General features: G+C 34.5%; 1 protein-coding gene across 2 annotated transcripts in view; it reads left to right on the top strand.

Moving 5' to 3' along the window:
• Nucleotides 1-22,924, top strand: part of LOC118188153 (protein zyg-11 homolog B-like) — a 98,587-nt gene that overhangs the window by 64,135 nt on the left and 11,528 nt on the right. For both annotated transcript variants that reach the window (XM_085815318.1, XM_085815319.1), the window contains exons 11-13: nt 4,340-4,469; nt 5,742-5,794; nt 6,441-6,538. In XM_085815318.1, coding sequence (XP_085671444.1) covers nt 4,340-4,469; nt 5,742-5,794; nt 6,441-6,538 — 281 coding nt within the window. The remainder of the gene's footprint in view (nt 1-4,339; nt 4,470-5,741; nt 5,795-6,440; nt 6,539-22,924) is intronic.

Genomic DNA, 22,924 nt, shown 5'->3' with positions numbered 1-22,924 from the left:
TGCAGCTTTATTTAGAAAAATGTTTCCCGATAGTGAAATACAGGTACAATTGTTAAAGGAATGGGTTTGAAAAATAAATCTTCAGTTATTGATTGCATTAAAACAGCTCTGTTCTGCCTCTCTATAGATGGAAGCAATAATACTGATTCAAAACTATATCCAATTGTTTCTTTTTTTAATCCAGAGTCTTCAGAAATTGAGTGCAGTTTTCTTTTTGTCCCCACTTTAGAAGGACATTCGACAGCCTTTAATATAGCACAGCTAATTATTAAAACTTTAAAAGAAAATGCAGGCCTTCTGGATAATTGCTTCACACTTGGTGCCGATAATACACCAGTAATGGTAGGCTTGAAGACTGGTGTTGCAGGCATCTTAAGAAAGGAAAATTCAGATTTGCAGATTATGAGGTGCACCTGTCACCTCTTAAATTTAGCAGCTTCTTTACCAATAAATGTGGATGAACACATTGTTGATATTTATTATTATATCTTGAAAGGAGTTCTAAAAAGAAGGAAAAATTGAAACAATTCCAACAGCTGCATAATACTGAAATGAGAAAAATTTTGAAATGTGTGTACACACTGGCTGTCTTTAAAAAAATGCTTATCTAGAATCCTTGATCAATGGAACCCACTTCTTGCATTTTTTAAAGAAGAAGTAAATGCTTCGAGAGTTAAGATAAAAGGCTCTATTGAAAGTTATAAAATACCTAAGATGTAGTTACTACTTCCATTATTAAAAATAGGTTTGAGAAAAATAAAGTAATATCTGCACCATTCAGCAATTCAACTGGCAGTTCTCAAAATAATACTGCAAAATATAAGCGTAAAGCGGATACAAATTTCTCTCAAAATAAAAAAATTGCTCAACACACGAAACATTTTCCCATTACTGTAAGTTTATCTTGTGAAGAACAAATATTTATGTTTTTTTCTTCAGACCTTAACAAAGCTTTTTGCTTTTTTTTTACAATTAATTTTGCCATCGTTCGATGTTCTTGACACAGTTCTACAAAGCAGAATTCCATTAATTCATGTTTTGCAATCAATGATTTATGATCTGTTTAAAGACATTTTATCAAAGTTTGTAAAATCAGTCTGTGTTTTGTCCTGTAATTCTATAGATGATGTGATTAATGATGAAATAGAAAATCAGAAGAAAGATGAAAAATTTGGTAATAGGAGCTGCAACTACAAAAGTAGTGGAAGAACTTTCAAAAGAAGAACAAAAATAAGTTTTATCTTCATGTTAGAAGTTACTTCTGTCGAGTATGTGATTACATGCTACATAAATTTCCAGTCAACGATGAAGTGATTTTGTATGCTAAAGTTGCTGATGTTTCTGCTCTAGAAATGCATCTTTTTCTGATATAAGGTACTTTTTGAACAGATTTCCTGTGTTACTTCATTTAGTCATGAAAGATGATGATATTGATGTTGCCACTGATATATTGCAGTCTACATTTAGAAAACTTGTATGAAGTTATAAAATCAACTAGAATTGACACCTAGTGGAGTTTATTTGGAAAATTGAAAGGTGCTGATGGAATTTTAAAATATAGTGAACTGTCTAGAATTATGTTGGCCATCTTGACAGTTCTCCATAGTAATGCAGACTATGAGAGGATTTTCAGTGTTGTTGCGAAAACGAGGACTAAATTTAGATCTAATATTAGTGATGACACTTTAAAAAAACTTTTATTAGCAAAAGCAGGCCTATGTGGCAATTGCTATGAACAAAATCATGAAGTTTCTTTCTTAGCGAAAGCAAAATCTGCCACTGTTCATAACATTTGTACGAAAACTGATTAAAGTGTCCGCCCTGTTTTTTTAAACGATGCAAGTAATAAAAATGTTTTTTATGTGTAAGGTATTTTTGTGTTTCTTGCAGTTAAGAATTAGTAACTATTTAAAGTTAATTCATTATTAAAAACTATATTTTTATCATTTAAAAAGTCTTTTTTAACATTGTGAAAAATCTCCTGATTTTTGAGTGTCATAGGTTGGCAAGTATGTAATTGTGTTTTGTTAATTAAAGCTAATTTTAAGAAGGCCAGGTGAGTCTCTTGTTTATGGTAGTTTTGGTTATATTATTACTTTTTGAGAGGATAGAATAAACAATAATTCATTGTATTTTGAACACAAAGATTTATAATTTATATTTCTTTTCCTTAACACCATTCTTAATTTCAGTCTTATACTCTTGCGTTAACCATTTACGAATCACTTAGTTTTCTTGAAAACTGTTACAAAGATATACTTGTTTTTAATGAAGAAATCAAATGGTAATGTAATATCTATACAAAATATGCAATGGTTTTTATTTTTGGGGCAAAGTGATGTAGAAAGAAATTAAGTATTATCAGAAAACCAGCATATGCAGAGATTGACTTTTTTGTATCTATAAATATTGACTTTTTCTATCTAGATTTTAGTAAAATGATGTTGATTTCTGTCATTGTTATTAGTTTAGAAATTTCTACACATTATTTATCAAGAATAATTATTATAGCAGATAAAGTTTCAATTAGTATGTAACTTCTCTAATGTTTCAGCCAACATTTTCATTATATAAGAAGCAGAAAACATTATCTAACTAATGATAATGATGGGAGCAGACACTAAGTAATTAATGTTTGGTACTTGAAGAAATGATTTTATAATGCTTAATAATATGCAATGCGGATAAAATATTTGACTTATTTGTTTGTTTACTTCTTTGTGGTACTATTTCATGAAATACATCATGGCAAGGAGAGCAAGTTAATGCCTGTCGGTGGCAAGAGCCTTGAGTACCATACAGGTAGCAGTCCAGCTTTGCTCAGTTCTGCCCCTAATTTTGATGGAGAGCACCCTGGCAGTACCATCCCAAGGGTCTCCCAACCCTCTTCCCTACCACAAACCTCTCGAGAGGACTTTCGTATTGCCACATATTTAGAGTGTCTGCATCCTGCACAGACACTATACATTTATAAGCATCCATGTATTATCCGGGATTCAAACCCGGACCCTTCGGTACGGCAGTTAGCGTCACTAAACACTGTCCCGGTTAGGCAGCTTCATTTGCTCATAAGTGTAAATCTCTTGGAGTTTGAAACATCCTGAAGCTGAAAAATATTAGAATATATTTAATGTAAATTTCTATAAATAGATATCGAAGAAAAACTGATTGGGAATCTGTAATTTTATATTAATTTAATTTACCTGCCATATTTTTTATTTGTGTTTTAAAAATACATTTGTCTTGTTATAGATTTATTCTAATTTGAGAAAGATGAAATTTTTAATAATGAGTAAATTTTGAAATTAGCTTTAATTTTAAATAAAAAAAAAACTCGAGCATAATGAAAAATGAAGTTATGTATTTCTTTACATGTAAGCTTATTTATTGTACATGAAATTCATTTGCCTGAAATGTGCAGTGCAGTTATCTTAATATGTAATGCTGCTGCAAGACTTTTCTAACACTCATACAGGTCTAAAAAAGTATCTTTCTATTTGCTAATTATGTTCAACAGTAAAACATATCATCATAATACAATATGCCCAAGATATAAAAAAAAAAAAAAAAAAAAAAAAAAAGAAATTCTTAAAATTGCAAACAATAAAGCTTTATTGTTATCACAGTGATATTTTTAATAAAACCGTGAGAATTTTGTTATGAAAAAAATTTCTCACTATACCTTGAGTCATTATTATTTTGGAGTAGGAAACTTGGGGGATAGGGAAACAGCGTTACCCTTACTGAGATTCAAACTCTGAACTTTCCAGTTGCCAGCTGACATGCTACCAGTTGCACTACAAAGGCATGCATAAGAAGAAAATTCTTGTAGTCTTTTAGAATTTTTTTTAAAGCCAAAAAAATGTGATAAATCTGTGATACTGTCGCAGGAATTCATAATCCAGACCTTTTAATTGCTGTGGATGTGTTACCAACCTTCATATCAAAACTTGTGCACCAGATATCTCATCAAACTCTTGTTTGAAACTTGTGAACCAGGAAACTTAATTTTAAAGCTTTCAGAGTATTATTATTATTATTTTTTTTAATATTTGAGGGATAGAATATTGCTTAATAATAAAAAAAAATCATGCTCAGTGAAAAATATATTTTACATCTAAAAAGGGGAAGGTAGCTGCGAACAACAAACTAGCACCATATTGGTACATTTTTACAGATTATATATGTTGTAAGCGTATTTGTTCTTAGTATTGCAGTGAGCAGAAACATCTGAATTGACAGAATCATGATCACAATAAAATAGATGGAATTAGAAAATGTATGCTTATTTGTATAAGCAGATTTGGGACATTTATTGTTGCTATCAATTTGTTTTTAGGGAGCTGTTACACTCTGAACATATTGACGTTAGCTACTTTGCTGCTGGCATTATTGCACATTTAGCTAGCGAAGGAGAAAATTTCTGGAATTGCAACTGCATTTCATGGAATGATGTGATTTTAGAGCTAGTGAGTAAAGTAATCGTTTGTATTGCGTACTTTTATGCAACATTAAAACTAATATTTCTTATTTCATCTATATATATATATTCTTAATTTTTGAATAATTCTAATATGCTAGTTATAATATGCATATTATTTATGTAAAAAATGTGATTGCATGAATGAAATATTTTCTTTTAAGGTATAATTTTTAATTATTATGATAAGTTAAATTATTATTAATAAACTTATTATTAAATATATTGTCTTTTATTTTATTTTTAGTTCCATTTTATACTTTCATTTAATTTTGATATCATCAAATTAAGCTATAATAGAATTAATTTGTCTTAAGTTCAAAATCCTATTCATTTAATGATTAGCTTTTGTGTGTGTGGGAGTGAGTGAGATCTCTAAAGGAATACTTAAAATCTTGTAAGTGTATTAAAGTAAATAAATGAAAATAAAAGTAATGTTGGAAAATTTATGAGGGTAGCCTATAATGTGCACTTTCAATAGTTTTCTTGGTAATAAAGTAGTTAAACAACCAGTAGGCTTAGTTATACTCATCAAACAAGTTCCTGTTTGTTGGAGGGGGAAAAGTACTATAATGAATTAAACTCTGTATATTAAACTTAGTAGGAAATTTTAACTTTGATTTTAAATTTAAAAAAAGTCCTGATTTTAAATTTTAAAAAAGTCCACGCATTTATGTCCAAGCAACATTCAGATTAAGCATATTTCATTTGAATTTGTTTAGAAATTCAATGGTATTTCTTCATAATTCGGTCATATCTATATCATTATGTTATATCATTATCTACTATGTTCTATACTGAGGCACAAGCCAAGAATCATAGAATTTAATGTATTTTATATTTCTCTTTTGCTGCTGCTATTTGTAACAGTGAATTTTCCTTTCTAAATGTTGTAATTTTTTAAAAGTGTATACAATTTTGTACACAGATAACAATAAACGTGTATGGAGTTTTATAAAACTATCCTTAAGGTAAAAACTAGATAATAAAACCAACAGTGAACATCGAAATTTTGAGCTTTCATCAGATGGCTGAATAAATTTTCCATTATACACTGAGAGTTGAAGAACTGGGAGAAGATAATTGCATCATCACTATATTAAACCTGTAGAACATTTAAATATTTTGATTAGTTAAACAGCATTTAATAGTTTTACATATTGAACTGATATTTTTCTCAATTGTTAATTATTTTCTTTAACTGTGAAATTTTTATTTACAGTGATTAGAATAATTGATAATTTAGGAATTATTATTTTAGGGTTCTACCATTGCTTGTTGGAGTGTGCCAGAAACGGAAATGGTAGCTTACAGGTACTTTTTTTAAAATAAGTTTTAACATAAATAATAATTCCATTGAGTTTCGCAATTAAAAAATTTTGCTTCACATATAGAAAGTATAATATATGTGAAAATATATTCTTAATCTTTGAAAGTTATAGAAATTTTTTTATGTTCATGTTTTATTATTTGTAACACATAATTTTTTTTAAATACTTATGATTTGAATTTTATAGTTATGTTTAAATTTTCCATTGAAAACATTTTTTATAATGTATAATGTCTCTGTAGAATTCTTTAAGGTTATAGAGTTTTCTTCTTTATCATTGGATGTTTCTATTTGGAAATTCATGTATGAAAAACCCTTGAAACAGTTGTAACATTTGAATTATTCAATGCCAGAATTACCAGTTAATAAAGAAGCATTGTAAATTTGCTTATTAATTATCAAAAGCTTCCATTTGTTTAACATTAAATAACCTTTTTTCTTAAACTGTACTTAATGCTACTTAAAATTCAATTTTAAGCTGCATTTTGATATAAACTTTTTTTTTTTTTTTTTTTTGATACCGCTATCTTACAAAACTAAGTCCATCTCCTACGATTGATTTAAATGAGAAATGAGCTAAGTACTTCTCCTTTAGTTTTATTAATATTACATTTTTATTTATGTTTTTAGGTCTTTTAATCCCTTCTATCCACTTTTCTCATGTTCCAATGCTTATCAGGTACAACTTTGGGCAGCATGGGCAATTTATCATGTGTGCCTAAAAAATTGTAAGTATTCAAGCATTGTGTACCATATAATCAATAACAAAAATATTTAATTTACAAATAAAATATGTGATATATAAAAGTACAAAATAGACAGTTGCCTGCTTATTAAATATCATACTAAATATAAACATTTAAAAACATATCAGTAATTTTTTAATGAATAAGTTTATTAGGGATTTCACATAGACTGCATTATATATTCATTTCCTGCCTGGTATCAGTTAATATTTCTTAACTGATAGAATTTTTTTAAGAACTTTTGGCTAGGCTGGGGGAGAGGAGGTAAAGATATTCATATTTATTGATTATAGTATAAATTATTTGTCAGATAATAGATGTAATACAGTACATCAAAAAATGGTCCACACAGGTAGTGGTGCACTAGCTTTAACTGTGCCATATTGCAGGCACAATGGGCACTACAAAGCGTAGTATCTGCCTTTGCTTCTTTCCATGTTTAGTATATTATGACACTTCATCTATTAAAAAATTTTATATTACAATAATTGTTCGTTGAATAATTATCACCAATAAAGTAACACATCCATAATTGGGACAAAGCAAACTTGTGAACGCTGTGAAAATGGGAGTAATTCTTAATATTTAAGATTAACTGCTGTTTTACTGACTTTCAGTGTAGAACTTCCAATTTGCTCTCTTTATCACGCTAGGATACCCTCTTTCTCCCTCCCCCAGTTATATATGGCTAGAATGCCAACGTAAATTGCAGTAGTTCTTAGCTTTTACATTTTGGTTTGGTTTCATATGAAGTATAAAACATATTACGATTGACACTGTAGTTTATTATTAGTAAAATGTTAAAAAATTTAGAATTTGTGCTGAAAAAAATTAATAAAAATGTCTCAGTAGAGTTCTTACTGAAGTTGCAATCAACTACTAGTCAACTTAAGAAAAGGTGTTTACATAAATTAAGAAAAAATCACAAAAATCATGATTACTGAAAAAGTTACATGTAGAATTTTATGAAACTTACCCACAATATACAACACATAGTAAGGTATCAAATAACATAAAAAGAAATTACTAGTCAATTATGGTAGTATAGAAATTAGCACATGTATAAAATTAACAAATCGAAGATGTCAGTTCGCTATAGTAAAAGTACCTTCAATATGGAATATAATCGCCTCTAGAAGCAATACAGCACATTCAGCGATGTGTGATGCTTTCAATTATGCGGTCTATCAAATCTATAGGAAGCGAGAACCATTGCTCTTGCAAAGCAGTTGCAAGCACAGCAAGGGTCTAAGGAGACGGATTGAAAGCAGCTAAACATCTCGCTAAAGCATCCCAAATTTGCTCGATAGGATTCAAGTCCGGGGATCGAGCTGACCACTCCATGCACATAATTGTTTCCTGTTGAAGATAATCATATACGATGCGAGCCCTGAATGGTCTCGCATTGTTGTCCTGTAACAGGAAAGCATCACTTATTGCCTCGGCATATGGGCGCACATAAGCATCAAGGATGTCATCTCTATAAACATGAGCATTCACAGTTCCCCTTGGAAAAACATGTAGGTCTGTGTGTCCACCCAAAGAGATGCCACCCCAAACACAGACACTGCCTCTTCTGTATGCATCTCTTTCACAGATGTTTGATGGATGATAACGGGTTCCAGGTTCTCTCCATATCAAATAATGCCTGCTATCGCATTCTAGACTAAACCTGGACTCATCTGTAAAGAGAATAGCCCTCCATTGCTCAGGCATCCAGTGAACATGCTGTTGTGCCCACTGTAAACGGTCCCTCATATGGCATGACTTGATCAGCATGCAAATGGTTGTTCACCTTGCATACAGACCACCTTTGTGAAGCTTTTTACGCACAGTTGACGTTGTCTCCAACCTTCTGGTGGCTGCAGCAAGGGAGGATCTAAGAAGAGTCGGAGTAGCGGTTCTATTCCTAAGTGCACATAATGTCAAATATCGGTCATCGGCGCTCGTCGTAGCAGTTGGCTGTCCTTGCCTGAACCTCCTAGGTGCCGAATCTGTGATTTGAAATTGCCTCCAAAGTCTATGAACCACAGAAGGACTCAAATTTAGCCATCTGACCACTTCTGTTTGACTTTGTCGTGCCTCTAGTCTCCCAATGGCTTTCTGTCGTAGTTCTGCAGGCAAATGATGCCTGGAGATCATTGTTACGAATTGGCTATGTCAGATTTCTGATGTCACTATCACACAGTGAAATATGTGGACTTTTTCTCAAACATGGACTTTTATGCTCCTCGCAGATGACGTATTCCGAGTGCAGCGCCACTAATTTGCATATTGGAGTTTTACTCAGCTACTCTTACTTGGCAACATACTCAAATTTTACACGGTTTGGCTTATTTTTGAGGGAGTTATCACTATTTTTGTGATTTTTCCTTAATTTATGATAACCAGTGTATTAATGGACATTTTTCTAGTCTTGGAATACAAATTAATAAAGAAAACTGAGATGAGTAAAACAGCTTAAAAATTTAATTGTATAAAATACACCCAAAAAGTGCTACAGGATTTAAATTTACAAAATGAACTTTTATTTAGTTAGGCATAAATTGGTTAACTTGGGACATACTTTGAAAGAGTAAATACTCTGGTTAAATATGACAAATAATATCTGGCAGATGTTCTTCACTTCTTATGACACTTGTGCAATCTATTGACAAAATTTGTAGTCGCATTTTTGCAGACTTATGGTTCAGTTGTTGCAGTAACTCATCGGATTTCTTCTTTAAATTCAGGAATTAGTATGCATAAGCTGTAAGCCATTGACTTAACAAATCTGCAGACATAAAAGTCACATGGTGTAAGAATGGTTTAATAGCCAATTATGATCATTGTTGTAAGAAATCATCTGCCCATGAAATTTCTGCTGTAACAACTCAATGGTTTCATATACTGACTGACATATGTGCCATCTTCCTTAGAAAATGATCTCGTCATCATCAAAGCTAAATTACTTGGCTTACAATTGAAGCCACAAAAAATGCTTTTATTGTCTTATGATAATGTAAGACAGTAAGAACTACAGAGTGTCCGGATGCATTTCTTAAATACAGCCTAATAATTCCACCATACCAGCATGCACACCACAAAAATACTCATTGGAAATAAATCACTGTTTTTTCAGCAACATGAGGATTTTCTGTGTCACAACTGCAACAGTTCTGCTTATTTATATACCCATCCAGATTAAAATACACCTCATTACTAAAGATTATTTTCTTAGCCTCCCACTTCCAACCCAATCAACAATTGCCTGTTGCTTTACATGTTTTTAGCTTAAGCTGTTGAATCTTGTATGGGTGCATATGTAGATCTCTTGCCATAATTTGCTGTATGGTACTCCTTTTGAAATGGCTGACTTAAGAGATCTGCTGTGAATTGACGTTCTCATACACTCAGTGACACTTAACACTCACAGCAGCAATATGTTCAGCTGCGTGCCCAATACAAGGACAGCTACTTTTATTGCTCATCACTAAACCTGTTTGTTTAATTGTTTGAATCACTCCTTTTACAAGATGAATTTTTCTGTCCAAACATTCTATGTAATGTCACATAGTTTCTGTTAAACAATCTCTGTATTTGTAATATGTTTTCATGATAGTTACATGCTCCTACAATTTTGTATTTCACCGTCATGACTTACTCATCATGACTATTGACCAGAATGTGATTACTATAATTATGTTTTTCACAGAGCCTTACAAGAAAAAATAGCATACAATTTAAATCCTGCATTAAGACACCCTTTATTTATACATTGCTTATATCTGTTAATGCTTACTTAAATTATTTGTTGTCGATAAAATTTTTCATCTGTGTAAAGTTAGAGATTGTGAACCCTCTCATCTCTGTAGATAACAGCTTAAAGTGACTGTATTTCTGTGAACATAAATAAACATTAGTATTAATAATAACAATAATGTTGCAAAATGCCAGCTGTGGTGAGATAGCTTCCCAACAGAGCAGTGTTAGAGTTGCCAGAAAGTAGCAGGGTTGTCAGATTTGGTGCAAAATCTCCCATTTGCTGCCATAGATGGAGGGAGAAGATACTAGTACACATTCTTAGCTGTTTCCTCGGGAGTACTCTCGAAGGTAGGTTAAACTTATAACCCTGCCTGTCCTGGGAGAAAGTATCTCGAGTGCAGTAGTCTTGATTTCAGAGATAGCTTGAGAGCAATTGACTAAGTCGGGAGATGTACTGTAGTGCATTGCTGTGAAGCTGTCTTCACTGTTATAACATGAAAACTGTATTGCTGATTGTTTCAGCATATTTATCATAGTTTTTCGATGACTGTAAACGTGTCTTTGGAACTGTCATGTGTAATACTGGCAAATAAATTGTGTTTTGATTCTTCATCAAGTGTTATTATCAATTACTCCAAACCCACGAACCCGTGGAATGTAGCAATAATAATAATAATCTATGAGAATATCATTTCCTTATTTGTATAAGAACTTCAAATATGTATTAATTCAAACATCCAAAATGTCAAATTTTCTGAAATATTTTATGTCATTAATAAATTAAGGAATTATATTTACTATAAAAATAAAACTGTTTCTATGACAAAGAGTAACTAATCATCATTAATTATCCGTTCTCAATGTAGTAAAATTTATGGGTTGATTATGCATTGTTTAGATGATTTATCGTGTTTCTACATTATTTATGCAATGCAAAGACCAAAATCCAGACTTTCAATATCCAGACCACTGGCCAATAAATAAATAAATAAAATAAAATAAATAAATAAAAGCCTCTCTCCACTTACAAAATCTAGGAATGTAGGTACATAAGCAAGCAAGTGAAATTTTTTTTTACTGACCAACATTTCTGCATGTCACTTTCAAACACCTGCAACTAAAGAGTCGTAGCCAGTAACAATGTGTTGATTGATATTGGCCATAAATGCACTTTCATAAATTCAAATAATTTTACTGCACCTAAATTCAGCTACTTGGTTCCTCTTCTAAATTTTAAAATTTTGCTTTTCCTGATTGTTGCTGCTTGTTGCTCTTTTAAATTCTAAAAATTTCTATTGCTCTTGAATTCCCAGTCCTGTTAGAGGGTTAGCATTCTTCTGTCTAATGTAAATAATAAGCAAAGATCTAGTGTTTGGTGTGCAACCACATTACATAATAATATTCAATAATTACATTTGAATCAGAAGATGTAAAAGAAGACTACGTGGCAAAAGTCAAATTTTACAGGAGTAACAAAAAACTATCCTCTCCTCACAAAAATGTCAGAAATCAACAACAAAAAATTATGAGATTTATGTAATTCAGTATTTTTTCAATAATTTTGTTATTCATGGTTGCCCTCACAAAATTAAAAAAAATTTTCACATATCCCTTTTTGCAGTTTGTGACATTTTTTTTCCTTCTTAAATCAGGTGCAAAATAGGAAAAAAATTTACTGTTATGAAAAATTTGTTGCTATTTTTAAAAACAAATGTCACAGTAAGATAATGTAGCTTTAGAAAACATTGTTAAAAAATTAGGTACAATCCATCTATTGAAAAAATAAAATAATCAAGTAATAGTATTAAAAACTATTATATATATATATATATTATATAAAGAAGCTTGAAAATATTGAATTTGATAAAATATATTAATAAATAAGTTCAAAAAGAAATAATAATAAAAAACTTGTCTTTGTTGCCATTCTCCTCCTTGCCTTTTATTTCCATTGTTGGCTGCTGCATGATGTCTTTGTAAAAGTCTATATTTTCAGTGGCTATGAATTGAATGCATTTTTGAACAACCGCAACCTTCTTTTCTTTAATCAAATTTTTTCCTTCACTAAATGGTGGTTGGTCTGTACCAGTGTCTATGATATGTCTCCATGATGAGGTTAGAGTGCTGCAAGTTTTTCTTGGGATAAATGTATCTTATATTAAAATACTTCATTAACTTGTAATCTTGAAGGTTACTTTATCTTCCTTTCTGATATGCCCACTGTAGCTTTCATCTGAAACACATGACTTTTGATAGAAAGTAGCTCTCCTTCTGTGAACTCCTTGAATTCACTTGTACTTGTATTACATTACCTTGTAATTTTCCCCTTAACTTCTTCGTCAGTTCTTCATACAGGGTTTGTATGTTTCTTAAAATTCATTAATTTTGACCAAATTCGGCAGGAGGGCCTTAATTTTAATCAGCTGAAATTTCGGTCTGTTTTTATGACTGCCATTTCAAAATTATCTAATGAAGAGGTCTTAAACAACTTTTCACATGTGGGAATTTGAATTCTTTATTAAACGGTTTCAAATTTGGCGACTTATTAACATGTTGGTGATTTTAAGACCAATTTCTATAAAAAAAAAATTTTAATTCGGAAATCTGGGAATTTTTTGACGATATTTTTTAAAACATTATGACATTGATCAATTTCATTAATATAATACAAATATATTGAAATTGTTTTCAAGAAATAACATTAAAGGAAACATTTTTATTTTTTGCTATCATATTATAAAATGACATATCTTTCCATTTTAGCAACTTATATAATATTTTGAATCTGAAAAATAAACAAGGTAATAAATGCTTAAATTGCACTTTAGCACAATTTATGAAACAATTACAGTCAAAAGTCGTTAATCCGGACTCGTCGGGCGATTCCGAATTATCAATTTTTCCGGATTATAGATCATCAGTTTAAATCTGGTAAGATGGCATGCAGAAATTATAAAATTAAAAATATGAAACCGTAATTTATGAAATAAAGAACAATTATGATCTAAAGGGTATCAAAATTTACAAAAAGAAAAAGCTTAATATTTATTTGTTTACTTTCAATGTAAGTTGTTTCGTTTCATGTGATAATACTTTCTCTTTAATTCTATTAAACAGACATAATTTCTTGTTTAGTTACAAAGTTCCGCTGTTCAAGACCTATAATTCCTGTGTCGAGAATACCGACTAATTTGTCAATCGAAATTTTTTCATTTTCAATAACCTCTGTGTCATTTTCTTCACTATCGGAAGCAAATTATAATGACGAGGGACTTGATTTAAATCATATCAAAGACCGAGTACATCGAGATGAAATACTACATTTAGTAAAGAATTATAAGCCAAATAAAATAAAAACATCTGCCCTGAAGATAAGGATAGTGCTGACAATTCAACTTCCTATTCATTGCACGCCGTGTCGTTTCCCTTCCCCCTGCAGAGCAGCGGAAAATTGATAAACATATTTCGGAATGATTAGATAATCAAAGGATATGCCTTTATCCATTTTTTTGCAGCAATTTCACTTTCTGTTTAATGGACTTCGAAACATACTTTCGCTTTGTAGATCCTTTACATATTAGTAAATATATATCAGAAATTCTATTTGACATAATCGGAAGTTCAAGCTTACTTTTGTAAAATTGCTCTAACAGTCTGCAAAAAATAATAAGCCGGATCCAATTCGAAGATTAAAGAACAACGCAATCTGCAACATTAACTGAAATAGATAATTTTAGCTTATACCATCCGTTATACATTAAACGCGCATGCGTAAACGTATCATGCGCATGTGCACATGTATATTCGCAGCCGTAAAGGTCTTACGTGCACGCGTAAACGCCTATGCGAATGTGTGAACGTGACGCATGCACAGAAAGTTTTTAGCTTTGAGGTCCGGATTATGGGTGTCCGAATTAATGACTTTTGACTGTATTAGCAAAAATAAATAGCTGTGAAATTAGTTAAAAATGCCTTCATTTAAATTTTTTCATGGTAAGAGTTTTTCTCATGTAATTGTTTCAATATGCATCAATTTTCTCTATAAAATTAATTTTACAATTTTTTCTGATTTTTTTAACATATTTCTGGCCAAAAAGCCAGATAGAAACCTGTTACGGAATTGGTAGGGGTAATTTTTTTTTTAGGATTTTAGACATTGAAACTTGGAAAGTTTAGTAGGATTTGAAGGCTAGATTTATAGACCCATGAATCTAGATGATTCCAGAAAAATGTCTTCGTAGTATTAACACTTAATGGATGTATTTTACAGAAAGTTTGTGATGAGCTTTTACTTTTTGGAGAATTTTCAGAAGAACAATGAAAACATAATATTTGAATGTTTTACTTCTAGAAGTCTTTTTCTTAACATGTTTATCTTCCCTTTGTTTTCTTTACTTTTCACTGTGCACAAGCATGGAAAATATCAAAGATATTTCTAATCTTATGATATGGACAGACATTTATGGAAAGGAATTTTTCCATTAATAAAGAAATTTGAAACTAACAATTTAAAAGATTCATCATATATGTCTCAATGCAGCATCATTGGTGTAGCTAGGGTGGGGTAATCAATCGAATTTTACTCACCACTCCTGCGATCTTTCGCAACTGTGGGAAAACTGCTTTGACACTCCCTCTGTCTGGGGAGGTCCATCCTCCGTATTAGGCGGGAGGATGAGGTCTGAGCGGACCGGTTCATTGGCTCGTAAGTGGTTTTGAATCCACATAGACACTTGGTTTAGTCCCTCCGTATCAGGCGGGAGGGAGCTGCAACTTAAGTTTGTGCTGATTTAAATGACCCATTATAGGTACTGGTCTTTGGGTGCCGTGTTTGTAGATGCCCTTAGGCTGATCATCGTATCTTGGAGGGCCTTTCGGCGAAATCTCCAAAGCATCACACACCATAGTGCGATCAATGACTGGAAGATTTGTCGGGAAATTATGTATCTCACCAACAAATAGTTTATTTGAGGATCGCAATCTAGATCCTCTTACTTTTAATTATCTTTTTTCATTCTCTTATTATTTTTATTATTATGATAATTAACAAATACAGAGAAAAACTATTTACAATATTTTACAATATTTACAAGACTTAGACCGTGTTACATGAGTCGTAGTATATCTGAGGGATGCCTTATCACGGCATCTCCTTTACAATTGTATTTTGGTTGTCTGCTACGAATTTTATTTTTCGCTGAATGCCCTTAAGGCCTGCTGGATATTTCGCTAGGTGGTTAATCTCCATTGAGGAGAAGGCGTCTTTGAATATTTCTTGTCTTAGCCCTTGGAGGAGTGGGCATTTAGTGACGTAATGCAATGCATTTGCTAATGATGCGCTTGTGCCGCATGCACATTTCGTCTGTCGTCTGAAGAACCGAAGATAATAGCTGGGGAACTTCCCGTGGTTTGTGAGTGCCTGTACTTCGTAATAGTCTGTTCTTGTTCTTTTGGGGGAGACTGTCGGGAATATTTTGAACGTCCATCTACCCGTCTGTTCTTGTTCCCATCTCTCCTGCCATTGTCGAATCATTTCTTGTTTTAGTTTTGTTTTCATTGCTAATTCCGAGAGGGGGACTTCCGTATCCACTTCTATTTCTTCTGTAGCCCTTTTGGCCTCCGTGTCGGCTCTTTCATTGCCCATTGTGCCCTCATGCGCTTTCACCCAGTGGAAACCTACTGTGTGGGAATCCTGGAGGGTATGAAATAATTCCTTCAGTGCTCTGATGCTCCTGTTGGAGTTTTATGTCTTATTGACGCTTTGAAGGGAACTTTGACTATCTGTGTATATATTTATTCTATGTTCTGCACTTATGTTGTGGCTTAGCCATATACATGCTTCCTTTAAAGCCAGGACTTCCGCCTGGAAGACCGTGGCGTCATTATTTAATCTGATTCTTTTATTATATTGTTGTGTGCGTATGGGTTCGTTATGAAATGAATGCACAAGTCCGATGAAAAATGAACAAAAATTTATTATTATCACAACAGAAATGCTTAAAATTTCTCAAATTATCATGCAGTATCACAATATCTCACAGTAGTTATCTTTTAACTACTTAAATGTACAATAGAACGTAATTCAAAACAGCTAAAGAACGCTAATCCGCGAATTCGCTATAATCAACAACGGCAGTTTTCTAAACAACAACAAACTAAGCAACTACTACAAACTGAGATGTTTTTCTACTTTTATAAGATTTTAAAATCACGCGCTAGAATTTTCCAGTACTTTCTCGAAATCAAAAAGAGATATTTATTTATTTAACGCACGCGCTCTTGTATTTTTAATTTTTCCGGCTTAGCTTTCTTTTAATATTCGTCACGCGCTGCACTGCGCGAGAAATAAAACCATTTAATTTATAATTGAACTAACATTAGCTTTTTTAAATACCAAATTCGTAACACTGTCCCCTTTCCAAGGACTGCACGTCCCGGGCAGTACAATCCCTGGACAGGAAGCTAAACTTACAACTGTGGCATAAATGCAACTGAGGCATAAACATTACATTACAATATCAAACAATATAAACAATAAATGCAATAACTAACTTAAACAAATCAAATGCTATCAAATACTAAATACAAAACAAATACTAAATACAAATCAAATACTAAATGCAAATCAATTACTAAATACAAATCAAATACTAAATACACATTTATAAACAAAAAGGACCATGGTCTGATACTATTTACAATTATTTACATTAAGTACTATGGCCATAGTAATTAGCTGACCTGTCGTAAGAGTTCGAAGACTCACGGATCCGAACCACGACGTCATTCGTGTTCAGCACTGTATATGGACCATCCGAAGGTGACTGTAATTTAGGACTCAGTCCTTTTCGTTGAATCGGGTTCCACAACCACACCTTGTCTCCTTTGTTGGATCTCTGTCTAGTAGCTCTTGTGTCGCATCTGGTCTTCATTTTCTCCGTCGCCAAGTTGACTCGCTTTCGTGCAGAACGGTGCATCCCCTCAAACCGGGCTTGGGCTTCTTGGATGTGTTCCTCAGGCGATGAAGGCGCATCCGTAGGGCGACTAGGCAGGCGGTCACAAGGCAGACGAAGGTCTCGACAGAAGAGCTTCTGGGATGGAGAATAGCTGGTAGTCTTGAGTTTCTTTTCGACCCTGGTATGATTTCGGCAGCTTCCCGAGCTCGATCTTTCGGACAAGGCGTCGACATTTCCAGGCGAGGATCCCTTTTGAGGATGGATAGTCATGCCATCAGATGCTGAAAGCAGCTTATTGTTTTTGAAATCTAAGGAAAAATTGTATTTCCTTAAAAAGTCCAATCCGAGTATGCATGGATCTGTAATATCCGCCACATGTGCCGTGTGATGGAAGGCGGCACTTCCAAACGTGATGTTTACGTTTAACTTCCCAATTATGCCGATCTTGTCACCAGACGCAGTCTGAAGGGTAACACAGGATGGCGTCCAAATAAGTTTATCTTTAAACTGTTCAGCTAAATCTTTCCTAATGATGGTAACATTAGCTCCCGTGTCAATGATCATATTGCAAGGAACTCCATCGATATTCCCATTGATGGACAGTCCGTTATTGTTGCCACTCACTATAGAGATCTTAAGCGCTTTAAAACAGGGTTTTTCATTATCTGGCAACCTCCATTCCTTGATATGGTCATTAATTTGTTTCCTGCGTCGTTGCTCAGAAATTGTCTCAATTTTCGTACCCTGGGGTGTTCTGCAATTCTTTCGTACGTGGCCTTCAGCTCCACAGTTCCAGCACTTTGGTTTCTTGTCAGTCCTTTTCCTTCCCGTGGCATTTAATTGTCTGTTTAAATCGTATGCCTTATTTTCCGTGCTCTGGGGAGTTCTGCAGTTCCTTCGTAGGTGACCTTCAACACCGCAATTCCAGCACTTTAGGGTCGGTTTTGTTTCACCACTATTCCGTCTTAAAGCATTCACTGGTCTTGTCAACTCATCCGTTTCATTATCCGTGCCCTGGGGTGTTCTGCAATGCCGTCGTAGGTGACCTTCAGAAGCACATCTCCAACATCTTACAGCCACTTTGTTCTCACTGCTACTCCGTATCAAAGCATCGACTTGTCTGGATAAATCATCTAAATGAGCCATCAATTGGTCCCCTGGGTCGTGGACTCGCACAGCTCTGACTGGGTAGCGATCCCTAAGAGTTGCTTGCTGGGCTGCCTCCAATTTCACGGCGTACAACAGAGCGCTTTTTACATTCTTTACATCTGCCATTCGCAGTGCTTTCTGTATTTCAGGGTCCCGGATGCCATCGATGAAATATTGCAGCGAAAGAATTTCCCTCGTTTCTCTCGGGCACTCCGTAAATGCGAGGTGGGACAGCCTTTCAACATCCGTGGCGAGTTCCTGGAGTGATTCGGTGGGCTTCTGTTGACGGGATTTTAATTGAAGCCTGCTGTAGTCCTTTAAACACTTCTCCCCAAAGCGCAACTCCAAGGCGCCGGACAGAGCTTCGAAATCTAACCTTTTGTTTTCGGGAAGAGTCTGAAGGATGTCCGCTGCGTCGGCTCTTAGAGAAGCGGCGAGATGACAGGCCTTAGCTTGGGAATCCCATCCATTCGCATCCGCAACGATAGAAAATTGTGTCCTATACACCTGCCAGGAGGTCTTCCCATCATATGTAGATAGTTTCAGAACGGAACGAGCAGGCATCGATAAAAATTTGAAACCTTCAGAATTGTTTCCTACCGTCGCTATGCACTTCTTTAGGCTGTCAACTTCTTTGGCGACGGCAGCAGAAACCCTATCATCAATTTGTTGTTCGACGGCAGAAACTCTCTCTTCTATATGTTCTTTTACAGAAGAAATTCTTTCTTCTACTTGTTCTTTTACCGAAGAAACTCTTTCTTCTATTTGTCCAACTTTAGTTTCAACCGCGTCTATTCTGCCTTCCATAGCCTCAAATTTATTTTCTATTACGCAGGTAATTTCTCTTTTCATTTCGTCCTGACCTGCTTTCATCTCATTTTTAAGAGATTTCATCTCTTCCTTAACGGATTCCTGGCCCAATTTCATTTCTCCTTTAACGGATTCCTGGCCCAACTTCATTTGTTCCTGTGCCGCTTTCATTTCTTCCTTGAGGGATTCCTGGCCCAATTTCATTTCTTCTTTAAATGAGGCAAAGGCTGATATTAAATGCCTTAATTGCTCTTCCATCGCTCTTGTTATTGGCATTCAAATCCCACTTCTGACACCAAAAATTGTTGTGTGCGTACGGGTTCGTTATGAAATGAATGCACAAGTCCGATGAAAAATGAACAAAAATTTATTATTATCACAACAGAAATGCTTAAAATTTCTCAAATTATCATGCAGTATCACAATATCTCACAGTAGTTATCTTTTAACTACTTAAATGTACAATAGAACGTAATTCAAAACAGCTAAAGAACGCTAATCCGCGAATTCGCTATAATCAACAACGGCAGTTTTCTAAACAACAACAAACTAAGCAACTACTACAAACTGAGATGTTTTCCTACTTTTATAAGATTTTAAAATCACGCGCTAGAATTTTCCAGTACTTTCTCGAAATCAAAAAGAGATATTTATTTATTTAACGCACGCGCTCTTGTATTTTTAATTTTTCCGGCTTAGCTTTCTTTTAATATTCGTCACGCGCTGCACTGCGCGAGAAATAAAACCATTTAATTTATAATTGAACTAACATTAGCTTTTTTAAATACCAAATTCGTAACAATATATTTCTTGCGTGTTGTTAAAGATCACAAAAGCCGCCCCTACTTTATCTTCTTTCTTCGAGCCGTCTGTAAATGCTTCTATTCCCTGTCGTTCTGGAGGGTCTTTGTCCCATTTTAAGTGAAATTTTCTAGCCGGGTGTTCCGAGGCTGCTGGGAGTTTTTCCTCTATTTCTTTAGCCCAAATTATTATTTCTCCTATGTTTATGTTTTCTTTATAGTGCTGTACCCTGTACAGGCTTGCCTCCATGTGTGCTTTTAAGTCTAGCGGCATTAGACCAGCCAAGACTTGTAGCGCTGATGTTGGGGCGGTTGAGAATGCTTTTGTTATACAGAGAAGCGCCACCCTTTGTATTTGATTAAGCTTTATCTTTTGTCTTTCTGTGCCCGTGTACCATATGAGGCACCCATAAAGAATCATTCTTTCTATTGCTTGAAGGTACAATGTCTTTAGAAGTTTCCCTCTTATGTTCCACCTATGCGTAATCATCTTATTGAGGTTGTTAATGAGGCATAATGTTTTATCCTTAATTTCTCCTAGGTGGGGGATCCACGTTAATTTGGGATCCAGTGTAAAGCCCAGATATTTCAATGTCTCACACCTCGGAATGGTGGTGTTGTTCCATTTTATCCTGGGGGGAGAACGGTGTAATTTGTTGCTTTTGGGGAAGAGAATTTGCTTCGTCTTTTCTATACTGAACTTTAATTTATAGTCTGTGCTCCATTTTTGGATCTGGGAAAGGGCCTTATGAGCCTTTTCCTCCAATCTTGTTCTATTTCCTCCCGCAATTATAAGTATGAAGTCATCTGCATACGCCTGCAGTTTAATGTCCTCTTCGAACTTTATTTTGAGTGCGGAATCTGCCACTACGTTCCATAGTATGGGGCCCAGGTTTGACCCTTGTGGGGCTCCCTTCTCGTATGTATGTGTGACTTTAACTCCATCCCTTTTATATGAGATTCTTCTATTGTTTAAATAGCTTTTAATTATTTCGTATAGATTCTTGGGACATTCCATCTCTTGGAGTCTTTCCAGAACCCCCGGCCACCAAAGGTTGTTAAAGGCCGAGGCTACGTCTAGTGCAATTACACATGTGTGAAGATTGCATCCTTTGTTCCTGTGAATCTGATTAATTAGCTCATTTAATGCATCTAATGTGCTTCTGTCTGATAAGAAGCCGAACTGCTGCCCATGCAGCTTTTTGTTCGAGACTAGGAAGTGGGTAAGTCTTTTTGCTAAGAGCTTATCGAGCACTTTGCCCCACGCCGACAATAGGCATATTGGGTGGTAGGCGTTTGCCTTAGTTGGATCTTTACCTTGCTTTCTGAACAACACTAAGTTGCCAGACTTCCACGTGTCCGGAAAGTAGCCTTCGTGAAGGCAGAAGTTTAGCATCTTGGTAAATTTTTCCCTGTCCGCTAGGAAGAGTTCTTCTGTGATATCTATTGAGAGCCCGTCGTCCCCTGGGGCTTTCCCTCTTTTGGTGGACCTTATGATTCCCTCTATCTCTTCTTCCATAAATGGAAGATCGTCTTCTGTGTTGGGGTGGTTTTGGACTTTAGCTCTTATTTGACTGTGAAACCCCGTGTCCTCATCTTCCTTGTCTTGGGGGAAATGATATCTTATAATTGCTTTTATAGTTTCCGTTGTATTTTGTGTCCACTGCCTTTGATCGTCTTTTATTCTGCATAATTTGAGAGGGGAGTATGCTTTACCCTTTGCCAAATTAAAGTACGTGCCAAAAGGGAATGTCAACTTTAGGCTTTCCCAGTATATGTCTCATGACTTTAGTTTTTCTATTTGGATTTGTCTTCGGTATGTGGCGGCAACCTTTTTGTAATCTTGCCTTTTGATCTTGCGATCCGGACCTCTTGCGTTTTGAAAGATTTTTCGGAATCTTCGAACTTTTTTCCTAAGTTCTGTGAGATGGGTCGACCACCATGTTTTTGTGCCTCCTCTGATGTGGTGTTTCGCACTTTTGATTGAACACTTAAGATTATTTTTATATGCCTCTTTGATTTTGTCCGAGATTATTTGAATTTGCATATTTAGATCGTCCTTACCCTGCGGGTCTTGTATTTCACTAATGACTTTTGATATGTCTCTTTTTAATAAGAGCCAATTTGTGTGCGTTAGTTTAATTCTTGGTGTTGGGCCTGTTTGAAATTTATTCTGGACTTGGAAGTTGACCGCTTGGTGGTCACTAAGAGTCTCCCTTTTATCCACTTCCCATTGATCTATGAAGATATGATTCTTCTGTTGAAGTAGAGTTAAATCTATCCATGAATTGCCCCTTGGCCCTGAGAATGTGGGGGGGCTGTCTGCTTCATTTAAAACTGTTAGGCCTGCTGCGGCTATGAAATCTCCTAATCTTTGTCCTCTTGCGTCTGTGGGAGATGGTCCCCAAAGAGGGTTCTTCGCGTTAAAATCTCCGCAGACTATCGTGGAGATCTGGGATCTTTGTATGTGTTCTTCTAAGGTGGGAAGAATCTGATTTAAATCGTCGTGTGGTGGACAATACACTGAGATTAAATTAAAGGGCGTGTCGCCGTCTATTTTGACTATCACTATTTCTTTTGATGAATGGATTTCTAGTATTGGTATTTTGGGATCTATTACTAGAATCACACTTTTTGCTCCTTCTGGGTGATAGTACTGTCTTACTCTCTGTGGAAAGCCGCACAGTTTATTTTTAATTGTGAATGGCTCCTGGATGCAAGCTATTGAATAGCTGCTGTTTTCTTCTAAGTCCCTTCTAAGTTGTAAGCTCGCACCCCTTGAGTGCTGTAGATTAACTTGTGTGATTTTAATTTTATCCATAATTTATTTTCCTCCTTATTATTTCTAGTTCTCTTATTTTACTTGGACATTTATTGTCTCTCCCATTATGTTTATGGTCTAGATTTAA

Source organism: Stegodyphus dumicola, chromosome 4 (assembly GCF_044657685.1).
Source record: "Stegodyphus dumicola isolate Sdum_Otavi_A_Nest chromosome 4, ASM4465768v1".
NCBI classification, from domain to species: Eukaryota; Metazoa; Arthropoda; class Arachnida; order Araneae; family Eresidae; genus Stegodyphus; species Stegodyphus dumicola.
This window is presented reverse-complemented; position numbering and strand designations above follow the sequence as displayed.